Consider the following 14,299-nt stretch of genomic DNA (forward strand, 5'->3'; position numbering starts at 1 on the left):
AGAACACCAATATTTTTTGTTCTTTTTTCGTATGAAAGGGTATGTATTATCAGAAGTTTGTCTTTGACCAACTGCAAGAGTCAAAACTGGTTTATACTGATGTCAACACAGCTATATGAGGGTCTATTTCTTACTGAAGGTATTATAGCTTTTATTGGCACTATTTTGGGGTAAATTCAAATACACTAGCAGAAAATCAAAAAAAGAACACCAGGAAAACTTAATGCGATTGAGCTGAGATTGACGAAGTATAAACTGTTAGTGGTTCTTGGTCAATTGATCACACAACCAAGGTGGTACACCTTTTATTTTAGGTTCTGCAGCAGGGTATTTGAGTGACATCTCCCCTTGATGCGATACAGGCTGCTACTCTGGCATGGTAACTGTCATACAGATGCTGAATATCCTGTGGTTTGTCATTCCAAGCTCTTTCAACTTGGACTTATAGGTCAGCCAAGGTAGTTGCTGGCTGCTGTGCATGGGCGATCTGTCGCCCCATCCAGTTGCAGACATTTTCGATGTTGGAATCAGGAGACCAAGCTGGCCAGGGAAGCTGCTGGATACCCTGAAGAGCATGCTGTGTAGTGCGGGCAGGCGTTATCTTGTGGGAACTCCACGTCTCCTAACAGCAGTAGGATTCGTTCCACAATGTCCTGGACCTACCAAAGGCTGGTTAATGGTCCTTCCATGAATACCAGACGGGAACAGTCATGGTCGCTAATGGCGTCCCATTCCATGACATCTGGTGTTGTTCCTGTGTGTCTTCGTACTATGCTTGATGGGAGAAGGCATTCTCCAATGAACTCTGATGCGGCCATCAATGGCAAACAGTAGTGTTCAGTGATGAAAGCAGGTTCTGTCTTGGTACTGATGAACACATCAGAGTTTGTAGGAGAGCGTCTACTGCAATCATGCACAGTGCAGACAAGCAGCACCATCAGGTGCCATAGTGTGGTAGCTACTATGGCCGTTCCTGTCTGGTATTTTTTGAGGAAACTCTGACCTTTGGCATGTCCAGGACATCATGGAACGAGTCTTATTTCCTTTTTTGACTCAGTTAGAAGATGTGGTTTTCCAACAAGATAACGCCCATACACTGCCTGCACTACACAATGTGTTTTTAAGGGTATCCCACAGTCAGATCTCTCACTCGTTTTTCTTCTAGAGCTGATCACATTGTGTATATAGATAGCTGAGTCCAGCAGATATGTAGTAGCCTTTTGCCACAGAGAAAGACAGACTTCATAGAAATGCCTAGTCCCTGCTCTCTTTTTCCTAGGATCGGTGTGACGTTCCCTTGTGAAAGCCTCTTCATGGAGCTGCTGACATAGTCTACAGACCAATGTCTAGCTATCATTGTGTCCAAGACAAAAGCAGGACTCATCGGTGAAGAGGATAAGCCTGCATTCCAGCCTCCATTGCTATCTTGCTGTGCACCATGATAGTCTTTGAGCGCAGAGAAGTGACATCAATGAAACACTGTAGTTGGGTGTCTGGTTAGTAGCCCAATGTTGTGCAAATACCTACTGATGGTTTGTGTAGACGCTGTTTGCCGCTCTAGGCTTCGGATGTGATGTCCAATTTCACTTGCAGTACAGAATCGATCACTACGGTCCATTCTTGTAATCAGATGATCCATCCGTGCAAAGGTTCTGCTCTGTGCACCTCTTGCTGTTATTCTGGCTTGTTTTTTTTCTCCCCCCACCAGAACAGGCAATGTTGAACAGTGCTGACATCTTGGCCTAGGCATGTAGCGATCTGCCAATTGATAAACCAAGGTTTCTGTTCCCTCTCCGTTTGTGAAAATGGCAATAACTTGCACTTTGACAAATAGGAGTCATTGCACAGTCATCCCACTTGACATGATCTGATGTTTGAGATTTCATATGGCTAAAAAACTTTGCTTTCAATCAGGATTTTATGCCCCTCCCACTTGCTGCAGAATGGAGCTGGGTGCTGAAAATGTGCTTACCTGCAGATCTTAGCAACACCTGTTACCTCCTTGATTGGCATAACCTTACAACTTGTCCTTCTTGGTGATGCAATTTCAATGTTGAGGAGGGTAGTTAATGTAAACTTAGAATAGACAGTCTATTGGCTCTTTCAGATAAGCGATCAGAAGCTCAGCTAGAAGCTCTACATAGCACATCGGAGAAGGAGACTGTGCACTGATGTGTTATGCTAGACTTTAGCAGAGTGGGCGCAGGCAATGTGTGAAATCTGTACACCGTATACATGACAAAGTGTACAGATCTTGTATGTCTAACGGCAAAAAGCGCTATAGACAGCCTGCAATTTTGGATTCCTATTTATGGCATTAAAATACTAAAACCAATTAATAACATACAATACAATAATGAATTTTAGAGCATTTAAAATAGTTTAAAAGGAAGTTGTATGAAAGTTTAGTTACACTTTATACATCCTCACACAGATGGTGTCTGCTGTTTTTAACACACACCCATTCACTTGAATGGACAAGTCTTGCATGAAAACTGAACCTAAATGGAACAAACTGTTCTGTTCTCTGCGCAAAACAATGGTTCATGCATAAACTGCACATGTAAAATGTTCGATTGACTATAATGGGTCAGCCAGTGGCGTAACTAGAGTGTTATGGGCCCCAGTGCAAACTTTGGATCGGGCCCCCCCTCCCCATTTTTACAAGGAGGCAGCAGATTTTCTTTACACTAAGGGCTCTTTCACATGAGCGGATGCCGTGCGGGTAATCCGCTGCGTGAAAGAGTGCCAAGCCCCGCTCTGGACAGCAGACACGGAGCATTAACATGATTGATAATGCTCCGTGCCTCTCTGTGATCTTTTTACTACAAAATTACGGTGACAACTTTATCTCACTGTGATTTTGTAGTAGAAAGATCACAGAGAGGCACGGAGCATTATCAATCATGTTATGTCCGTGTCTCTGCTGTCCGGAGCGGGGCTTGGCTCTCTTTCACGCAACGGATTACCCGCACAGGATACGCTCGTGTTAAAGAGACCTAAGCCCAGTGCATGGCTACACTCACCCAGTCCTAATAAAATCTGGTCCTACCTCATCCAGGGTGTTGCTGGCGTCGGCGTGATGTCCACTGGATCCAGAACAAGGTCCCTGTGGTCATAGAGAAAAAAAGAATAATCACATAAGGAAGGGATGGTGACTGCCCCTGTGAAATCACCAGCAGGGGGTGCTGTGCTGGTCCTGTAAGACTGAGCCATGCCAATGTATAGCAGGGTAATCTAGGACATTTCTCCTAAGTGCTACCGCACAGTACTAATGCCCACATTGTGGCCCCTCACAGTACTAATGCCCACCTTGTGGCCCCCTCACAGTAATTAAGCCTACCTTGTGTTCCCTTCAAAATAGTTATGTAAAGCAGTTATGCCCAACTTTGTTCCTGTCACAGTAGTTTTGCCTACCTTTGTGCCCCTTCACTGTAGTTATGCCCAGAAATGTGCCTCCTCACAGTAGTTATGCCAGATTATGTGCCCCTCACAGTAGCTATAGCCAGATACAGGTGAAACTCGAAAAAAATTATATCGTGCAAAAGTCCATTTATTTCAGTAATGCAAATTAAAAGGAATTGCATTAATGCAGCTTAAAATTTAGAATTTTGTGAAAAGGCTCAATATTCTAGTCTCAAAGTGTCACACTCTAGTCAGCTAATTAATCCATATTCCCTGAGCAAAGGGTACCTCAAAAATGTGACTTTGGGGTTTTCATAAACTATAAGCCATAATCATCCAAATTATAACAAATAAAGGCTTGAAATATCTCACTTTGCATGTAATGAGTCTATCTCCTATATTAGTTTCACCTTTTAAGTTGTATTACTGAAATAAATGAACTTTCACGATATTCAATTTTTTTAGTTTCACCTGTATGTGCCCCCTCACAGTGGTTATGCCAGATATGTGCCCCCTCACAGTAGTTATGCCCAGATATGTGCCCCCTCACAGTAGTTATGCCATATATGTGCCCCCTCACAGTAGTTATGCCATATATGTGCCTCCTCACAGTAGTTATGCCCAGATATGTGCCCCTCTCACAGTAGTTATGCCAGATATGTGCCCCCTCACAGTGGTTATACCAGATATGTGCCCCCTCACAGTAGTTATGCCAGATATGTGCCCCTCACAGTGGTTATGTCAGATATGTGCCCCCTCACAGTGGTTATGGCCAGATATGTGCCTCCCTCACAGTAGTTATGCCAGATATGTGCCCCCTCACAGTAGTTATGCCATATATGTGCCCCCTCACAGTAGTTATGCCAAACATGTGCCCCCTCACAGTAGTTATGCCCACATATGTGCCCCCTCACAGTAGGTATGCCCACATATGTGCCCCCTCACAGTAGTTATTCCAGATTAGGCCACCCCCTCAGTAAAGATGCCCACTATTGTGCCCCTTCATTCTAGTTGTTGCCCCCCTTTTGCCTCCAGTCTGCAGCTTTATGGAAAAACAAAACAAAAAACACATACCCTCTTCCCTGATGACACGCTCCCACACTCACATCACACTGCTGGCTATGCTGAAGGCCGATTCCTGGGCTTTCAGCGCTCCTCCCACAGCCAGCAGCGTGATATGCGGCCAGCAGGGGGAGCGCCTGAGCTCAGAAGAACAATTCAGCAGGAAGCGGAGAGGTCTCCCTGCTTCACTCAGAAAAAAACAGCCCGGCAGTGACAAGAAGTGCCGGATGAGTGCGCCCCCCCCCCCCCTTCCTTGCCTCGGCGCTCCCCCTGCCTCCTGCGCCCCCTCATGTTTGAAGAGCGCTGTGACGGGGCCCGGCAGTCTCAATGTACTTCATGCCGGCCCCGTCAGAGAACTCCCATTACATGTGAGTGCAGCGGGCCCCTCCCCCAAACCGGGCCCGGTCGCACCCTCTCTGACCGCGATCGTTACACCCCTGGGGTCAGCGTTCACTGGGTGCTGTGCATGCTACATAACCCACTAAGGCCTCTTTCAGACGAGCATGTGCAGTGCGGGAATCACGCTCCGAGTGTGAGCATGATCCTCCGTTCTGGACTTGTAGGAGCACATGGCATTATACTGATTTATAATGCCGTGTGCCTCTGCTTGACCGTACTTCTACAGAATCATAGTGGAATAAATCTATGACTCTGTAGCAATAAGGTCATGCAGAGACAAACAGCATTAAAAATCTGTATAATGTTGTGTGGTCCAGCAAGACGAGCAGTATCCAGAACGGAGGATCACCCTCACACATGGACCGTGATTTCCATGATGGCTCGTGGTTTATCTGGTAAAATGTCAGGTTGCATGACGTTGGGCATCTTTCCTGTCCTTCATGAGACAGATCAAGCATTCTGTCCTGCCCTAAGTTAAATCGCTGGCACTTGGGGTGGAAAAAGCTAGCCACATAAATTATAGTTGCCAAACAACCCCCATAAATGTGCACGCTTAGATCTGCCAGGTGTGCATGCTCATTACCAAAGGGAGTGGTAGACCAGTTATTCCCAAACACTTCTGGAAAAGACTCATCTTCCGGGGCCATTTACATATTTCACCAGTTCTACAGCAGATCGGCTGTCCATTAGACCAGCGGTCCCCAACCGCCGGGCCGCGGCCCAGGATCGGGCCCTGGAAGATTGTTTGCCGGGCTGCGGCAATCAGGGCCATCTTTAACGCGGTACTAATGAAGCACTTCCATTATGGAAGTGCTTCATTAGTACCGGAGGACTAGGAAGTGGTGAAGGATCTGTACTCACCGCTTCCTGGTCCTCGGCTTGGCTGTGACCTCACACTGCGCGCCACGATACAAAGCCGACAGCAGGATGAAGAGGATTGCGATGGTGACGAGCGGTGGCGTCCAGGAGCAGGAGAGGTTTTATTTGTGCTGGGGGCTGACATAAGGGCTGATATGAGGGTTGGGGGCTGACATAAGGGCTGGGGGCTGACATGGGGGGCTGATGGCTGACATGGGGGGCTGATGGCTAACATGAGTGCTGGGGGCTGACATGGGGGGCTGATGGCTGACATGAGGGCTGATGGCTGACATAAGGGCTGGGGGCTGACATGGGGGGCTGATGGCTGACATGGGGGGCTGATGGCTAACATGAGTGCTGGGGGCTGACATGGGGGGCTGATGGCTGACTGACATAAGGGCTGATGGCTGACATGAAGGCTGATGGCTGACATAAGGGCTGGGGGCTGACATATGGCTGACATAAGGGCTGGGGGCTGATGGCTGACATGAGGGCTGATAGATGGCTAAAGGTTGGAGGGTTGATCTGAGGCATTGGGGGTCTGATCTGAGGTCTGATTGACATTGGGGTCTGATTAGGACTGTCAGCAGAGGTCTGATTAACATTGGGGGTCTGATTGCTGGTCTGACCTGAGGTGTAATGGAAAATATTATTTTCTTATTGTTCTCCTCTAAAACCTAGGTGCGTCTTATAGAAAAATACGGTACAGTGCAGCAGAGACCCGTGCAGCAGAGACCCGTGCAGCAGAGACCCTAGTCAGTATATATAGTCGTTATATATTTTAATATGCACCTTGTGTTTTGTTAAGCGCGTGAATCAGTCAGCGCCGACTAGCACCCCTAAGCCCCGGCCCAGAACCGCCCCCTCGGTCCCTGGGAAAATTGTTTTGCATGAAACTGGTCCTTGTTTGGGGACCACTGCATTAGACAATACATGCTGCCAACATTTGCCAGCTTTACACCTTGTGGAGGACAGTATGGCTGTTCTATCTGGCGGCACTGCAGCTGGCAATGTTATGTGCTTGGTCTGTGTACTACATTTCATACCTACACCATGCCAGGGACCAGGGGGGCATCTAGCCTTTCTGCTGATTGAGGCAAAAACTGAAATGGCTCCCCCTCCGGCTAAAGGCATAGAGGTGAGTATAGAAAGATAAGCACTTCCACAATGTACGCGCTCATTTCTGGTAGCCCTACCACTGCCCCCGCTTTTCTCTAGGCAGCCGCCTCACCTGGCCTCATTGGAGGTGCACCACTGCCAGGGACTGCTGGATTTTTACCTATTTTATAGTCCCAGTATGTTGGAGGGTAGTATGGAATACAACAGCACTGAAACTTCTGCTACATATCAATTTGCAGCCTCAAGTAAAGTGAAAATAATGAATAAAGTTAAAGCTCAATAACATATTGTCACAGTATTGTCCTTTTCATAATATTTCATTGTCCCTGGGGGCATAATATTCCTTTTACCAATATGATACAACATTACATTATAACAGAGCAATACTCTGAACCTAAAAGTGAACCTTTACTATACAGCCCCGACTCCTGCAGGCGGAACTACATTTCCCGATATCCACTGCTCTGCCGTGCGCCACGTGGCTGTAAAGCCTGGCGCTGATTGGCTGGCTGTGGAGAGGGCGGAAGTACTGTGCTTAGCCGTGTACGTAGTGCAATGGTGAGGGGCAGAGCATGATGCAGCCGGGGTCAGTGCAGCAGAAGATCTCGTGTGTGTTCGTCACTCAGGTGAAGGATGAGCCGTCCTCCAAGCGGGAGCACCAGGTGACAGCAGCCAGCTCCCCGCCATTCCTGTGTTATGTCACTGGAGGCAGGGCGAGCTTATACAGTCAAGATCACAAGCCATGTAGACTGCAGGAGCCGCAGATTGTAGAATGGAGGAATCTACATGTGGATGGAGTGTCATCTGCAGGGTGTGAACATAGGCTTGGACCAGTTCTCTACTAAATAAGGACCTTGGGCGACTATGTAAGACAGGGTGCTGACTATAGAGAGGGGAGCCCTATGTGATATTCATATAGGTGACATGGACTAGAGTTGCCCTAAAAGGACGCCCCCTTAAAGGCTACTTTCACACTAGCATTTTGGCTTTTCATTTGTGAGATCAGTCATGGGCTCTCACAAGCCGTCCAAAACGGTGTTCTGCCAGATCTCTATAGCTTGCCGAAAGTCTATAGCGGAAGTGACGTGGTGCGCTGCGCAAGCGTACTTCAGCGAAGCATTCCCGCAGCACCGCGCGTGCGCACACATTTCTTAAAGTGACAGTCATCTCCATTAAAATACAGCTCCATTAATCTACATGAATTTGTACCCTCGCGGGCTCGCTCCGCTCGCCACGCATCGGGCTCGGCCTCGCTGCGCTCGGCATTTAGTAAAACTAACTCTGCCGCCATTGATAGTAAAGAAGGAAATGGATAGTAAAGAAAGAGACTATCCATTTCCTCCTTTACTATCAATGGCGGCATAGAGTTAGTTTTACTAAATGCCGAGCGCAGCGAGGCCGAGCCCGATGCGTGGCGAGCGTACAAATTAATGTAGATGCTGTATTTTACTAGAGGTGACTGTCACTTTAAGACGATGATGCGGATGATTTGTGGAAGTGCGCTTGCGCAGCGCACCACGTCACTTCCGCTATAAACTTTCGGCAAGCTATAGAGATCTGGCAGAACGGATCAGTTTTGCTCTAATGCATTCTGAATGGAAAAGGATCCTCTCAGAATGCATCAGTTTGCCTCCGAACAGTCTCCATTCCGCTTTGGAGGCTGCCTGCAGCGTTTTGGTGTCCGTGTGACGAAACTGAGCCAAACAGATCCGTCCTGGCACACAATGTAAGTCAATGGGGACTGATCCGTTTTCTATGACACAATAGAAAACGGATCCGTCCTCCATCGACTTTCAATGGTGTTCAAGACGGATCCGTCTTGGCTATGTTACAGATAATACAAATGGATCCGTTCTGAACGGATGCAGACGGATGTATTATCTGAACGGATCCGTATGTGCAGATCCATGACGGATCCGCACCAAACGCGAGTGTGAAAGTAGCCTAAAGAGGTATGCAGGAAAAGTCATCAATAACAGATCTGTGGGGGTGCGACACCCGATCAGCTGTTAGGCTAGGGCTACATGGCGACATTTATTGTAATTTAACAGTCACAAAAAAATCCATTCAAGTTGGACACCATAGACTATCATTACAATAAATGTCGCCCGGCACCTGTCGCAATGTAGTTATACCGCACTTTCACACAGTCAGGCCTAGTTTACACTTCACAGAACAGGTGCAGATCTGTCCATTACACTTTATCTCTATAGGCTTCACTCCTGCTTTTGGCTCACAGTCTCTGATGACAATCACGGATCAAACACGGTAAGGCCTCATGCACACGGCCGTGCCGTTTTTAGCGGTCCGCAAACCGCGGATTCGCAAAAAACTGAAGCCTCCCGTGTTGCCTTCCGCAATTTGTGGAACGGAACGGGCGCCGGCAATATAAATGCCTATTCTTGTCCGCAAAGCACGGACAAGAATAGAACGTTATATTTTTTTAGCGGGGCAGGGGAACGGAGCCACAGATGCAGACAGCACACGGAGCACATTGAAGTGAATAGGTCCGCATCCGAGCTGCCGTTTGGCGGCTTGGATGCGGACCCAAACAACTGCCGTGTGCATGAGGCCTATGAAACATTAAAAAGTGAGGAGGGAAGCAAAAATGACAACAGCGTAAAAAAAAAAGTCTAAATTTGTGACTTATCGATTCTGCTCCATAGGGGTGCGGCGGACACGCAATATTTTTTCCTTGGACCAAAAAAGCCACAGAAACACCTGAGTTGCTCAGCTTTTCTGTAATCTTTGTGCATTTTTCCCCATATAATGTGCTTTACTACCTGTTGTTTTTTTTAATTCAAGAAAATATTTTATTAAAAGAAAGTGCATGATTGTACAAACAAAAAGACACGCCATGACTAACAGCTGTAGAGACATATTGAAGGAAACAAAATGTACAGCACATGGGAATGTGTATGCATGAGAAACGGCATCTCTGGTAGTGTAAAACAGGTGTGTTATGGAAGACCCAACACGAAGACCAAACTAGAACACATGACGACAATGTTAGACTAGTTGTGATCTTCATTCAACCAGGAGGAGTAATAAAAGGTGCAGTCCATGGCACCTAAGCAGACCCTGAAGGCACATTAAATATGGCCTACATATCTGACCGACGAGTAGCAGAAGCATATTAAAGGTTGTCCTTAACGCTAGGTGGCAATACTGCATGGTGACCACATTGCATGGACTCTGTCAGGGGCTCCCCGATACATATACACTGTTTTGTGAATAAGGGCAGGAGCTAGTCATGCTTTGAAGCTACGGAGCGCAGGTTGGTACGTTATCATTCGCCCACAGTCAAGCAATCTGCTTTCTAGCCAGAAAAGCTTCTCCTGCAGCGACTAAGAGTGAGATGGGGACAACGGCAGTACATCCAAAAGCCCTAGAAGACAAATCGGTGGACAGAGGGACGGGGACCCCCATGAGGTCATTCAAAAACATTATTATCTGAGCCCAATACCCCTGAAAATATGGACATTGTCATATCAAGTGGTAGACAGTGCCGGTTCTTTATTACATTTAGGTCAGATTCCCGTCTACCGGGCAGTAAGTAGCAGCTCTAGCTGTAGATAGGTAGGATCATTGAGTGCCTATTACAGAGTATTTAGGGTAGGACTTGTTTGGAACTGTGAGAACATCCTCCAGTCTCCCCCTCCACAACCTCCCACTTAGACTTACTAGACACTACCAAACCTGGTGTTTTTTAATGTGGTTTTTGCATACCTAATATTTTAATATAGGAAATTCTGAACTCCCCTCCCCCATAGTGTCTCTTCCTATATAGGGCATGCTGAAAAAAAAAGATGTTAAAGATGTCATTAATCTTCAAAAAAAAAGGTTAAAGATGTCATTAATATAGATTCCTCCCTAAATATTCAGTTTTTTAACCCAGGTTAAAGTCAATCTCCCAGTCCCCCAAAATCATACCTAAATAATATGGAGGATTTAGGTGGTTTATGACCCCATGTAGTTGCCTTGTTGGCTGGTTGTGCAGTGTGTAAATTAGCTAGACCAGGGATGCTCAACCTGCTGCCCTCCAGCTGTTGCAAAACTGATGGGAGCTGTAGTTTTACAACAGCTGGAGGGCCACAGGTTAAGCATCCCTGAGCTAGACAGATCGTATGTGCCAGGAAGGCTCGGATGAGGCCTTCAGCCTACAGAAGCTGATCAAACACTGGGGAGTTTAGGTAGAATTAGGTTAGGTATCTTTACAAAGCACTGCATGTAACACTTCCTGTAGCTGATCCGCAGGGGTCCGACACTCCACATCCCTGCCAATCGGCTGTTTGGCAAATAGCTCCGGCACTAGCTGGACCCCACTGATCAACTAGTGATGGGTTATCCTGAGGATAGGCCATCAGTTAAAGCGGCTCTGTCACCCAGATCAGCGCTACCCTACCAAGCACATAGCCTGGTAGGGTTGATGACGCTGGCAAAAACAATACCTTTCTTTCTGCTGTCGGTGGTCCAGTGGTGGAGAAAAATGCACTTTTAAAAATTTTCTAATTAAGTATTGGAGCACCAGGAGGCGGGCTTATGCGGTTAGAGAACAGCTCCAGCGACGCCCCTGGTGCTCAATAATGACTCCCCTTTTCTGTAGTTCACACCCCCCGCCTTTAGATTGACAACGATAAACCCTTTGGTCTAGCGCTGAGATCCCACACCTGTGCCGTGACGGAGTGTGCGCACTATGGGAATGAAGCCAAAGATGTTGAGTGCGCAGGCACAGGATCTCAGCGCTAGACCAGAGGGTCTAGCGCTGTCAATCTGAAGGCAGGGGCGTAAACTACAGTATAGGGGCGTCATTATGGGAGCACCAGGGGTGGTGCTCGAACTGCATAAGCCTGTCTCCTGGTGCTCGAATAGTTCATTTGAATATTTTTAAAAGTTCATTTTTCTCCACTACCGACAGCAAAAAGAAAGGTATAGTATTTGTCAGCGTCATCCACCCTACGAGGCTATATGCTTGGTAGGGTAGAATTGATCCGGGTGACAGAGCTGGACAACCTCTTCAATCCCTATTGTGCACGCAGGGTAATATCCTGGCCTCAGAGTTGCCCCCTCTCCCATGCTCTACCATGCATCCTGTAATTGACAGACCTCTTATACATCCATATACAGGGCACATACAGTACAGACCAAAAGTTTGGACACACCTTCTCATTCAAAGAGTTTTCTTTATTTTCATGACTATGAAGGCATCAAAACTATGAATTAACACGTGGAATTATATACATAACAAACAAGTGTGAAACAACTGAAAATATGTCATATTCTAGGTTCTTCAAAGTAGCCACCTTTTGCTTTGATTACTGCTTTGCACACTCTTGGCATTCTCTTGATGAGCTTCAAGAGGTAGTCCCCTGAAATGGTCTTCCAACAGTCTTGAAGGAGTTCCCAGAGATGCTTAGCACTTGTTGGCCCTTTTGCCTTCACTCTGCGGTCCAGCTCACCCCAAACCATCTCGATTGGGTTCAGGTCCGGTGACTGTGGAGGCCAGGTCATCTGGCGCAGCACCCCATCACTCTCCTTCATGGTCAAATAGCCCTTACTTTCAAAGTTTTCCCAATTTTTCGGCTGACTGACTGACCTTCATTTCTTAAAGTAATGATGGCCACTAGTTTTTCTTTACTTAGCTGCTTTTTTCTTGCCATAATACAAATTCTAACAGTCTATTCAGTAGGACTATCAGCTGTGTATCCACCTGACTTCTCAACGCAACTGATGGTCCCAACCCCATTTATAAGGCAATAAATCCCACTTATTAAACCTGACAGGGCACACCTGTGAAGTGAAAACCATTTCAGGGGACTACCTCTTGAAGCTCATCAAGAGAATGCCAAGAGTGTGCAAAGCAGTAATCAAAGCAAAAGGTGGCTACTTTGAAGAACCTAGAATATGACATATTTTCAGTTGTTTCACACTTGTTTGTTATGTATATAATTCCACATGTGTTTAATTCATAGTTCTGATGCCTTCATAGTCATGAAAATAAAGAAAACTCTTTGAATGAGAAGGTGTGTCCAAACTTTTGGTCTGTACTATATCATTACCTATAGAGCGTGATCACAAATGAATATAAGCAAAATACAAGAGTTAAGATAAATTGTCAAATGTAATTTTCTACGGTTATGTATGTCATCTGATGGGTGGCTTTTCTTTGTAGATGTTCAGAGTGCTGGCTACAGAAACACTAAACCCTCTGGCACTGAATGCCGCCATTGACAGTGCACTGGCTACAGAGAAGGTAGATGGTACGTGCTGCTATGTGACGACTCACAAAGGTAAGTATACAGATGTAGCCTGCTGTACATACTTCATGTACGTTACCAGTGGAATGCCCATAGTTTTATTCTTCAGGTGTGTACAGGACTAGACAGTTCTTTATGATCATACTGAATGTGATCTGCTGTCTCCAGTCCATCCGTTTTCCCAGCCTTCATTTTGGCTTATGACTCCTAATCATGTCACGTTGCAGTAAACCAGTGTACATTAATGGGCAACTCCCAAAACCTTTCAATGGCGTCCACTGCACCCGATTGAGATCATGCTGGTGTACTGGATATTGCATGCGCATTTCATGCTCTTAGCTAATATCATCAAGAAATAGACCAGCATAATACAAAAGGCAACCAATAGCATTACACGTCAAAACCACATGATCTGCGTGAAACAAGTATATTGAACATGCACATTACATACAACAGTGGAAATACCACTGCTGTGCTGGTGACACACCATTAGCGTGTCAGTACTAGTTCCACTGTGACAACAGGTGCACTGGGGGGGCAACAGCAAGACATCCTCCAAAAAGAGATTGGTTTTGCAGGTGGTGGCCACAATTACTCTTTCCTTATCCTTCCTGACAGATTCGTCTCTAGTTTTTCTGGTGTCCTTGTCATTACTGGTAGCATGAGGCGATCCCTGCAGCCAAATCAAGTTGCACAGGTAGTCCTGCTCCTCTGGAATGGCACACCCATACTTGCTGTCGCAACAAGGTTTGCTGTATCTCCCATTATGATCTCCATAGCATGGAGATGATGCCAGGACACTGGACGAGCTGGACAGGGCAGTAGAAGGACCCCACACCAGGACCAGTATCTGATCCTTTGTGCAAGGAGAAACGGAAGGACACTGCTGGAGCCCTACTAAATGACCTTCAGTCGGCTACTGGTCTGCATGATTTTGACCAAAGTGTTATTAATAGACTCCGTGACAGAGGCATGAGGGTCCAACGTCCTTTAGTGGAACCTGTGCTCACAGTCCATTGGCAATCGCCACAGAAGTGCAGATTTGGCAGGTTCGGCATTAGTGCCCCATTCTCTGGGGAGCAGGTACAAACGGAACACATGACAGTTGTGAAAGGAGATGCCATGGTAAACTTTATGCAGCCTGCAACATCATCCATCATGAACAGTTTGGCGGTGGGTAAATGATTTTCTGGAGATGC

General features: G+C 46.5%; 1 protein-coding gene across 5 annotated transcripts in view; it reads left to right on the forward strand.

Moving 5' to 3' along the window:
- Positions 1-7,372: 7,372 nt before the first annotated feature.
- Positions 7,373-14,299, forward strand: part of C1H12orf29 (chromosome 1 C12orf29 homolog) — a 50,120-nt gene continuing 43,193 nt past the window's right edge. For 2 of the 5 annotated variants that reach the window (XM_040408626.1, XM_040408652.1), the window contains exons 1-2: positions 7,373-7,505; positions 13,016-13,133. In XM_040408626.1, coding sequence (XP_040264560.1) covers positions 7,416-7,505; positions 13,016-13,133 — 208 coding nt within the window. In that variant the 5' untranslated portion in view covers positions 7,373-7,415. Of the gene's footprint in view, positions 7,506-9,697; positions 9,799-13,015; positions 13,134-14,299 lie in introns of those variants that run through there. The other 3 variants (XM_040408643.1, XM_040408659.1, XM_040408637.1) reach the window with 3 other exon arrangements.

Source organism: Bufo bufo, chromosome 1 (assembly GCF_905171765.1).
Source record: "Bufo bufo chromosome 1, aBufBuf1.1, whole genome shotgun sequence".
Classification (NCBI taxonomy): Eukaryota; Metazoa; Chordata; class Amphibia; order Anura; family Bufonidae; genus Bufo; species Bufo bufo.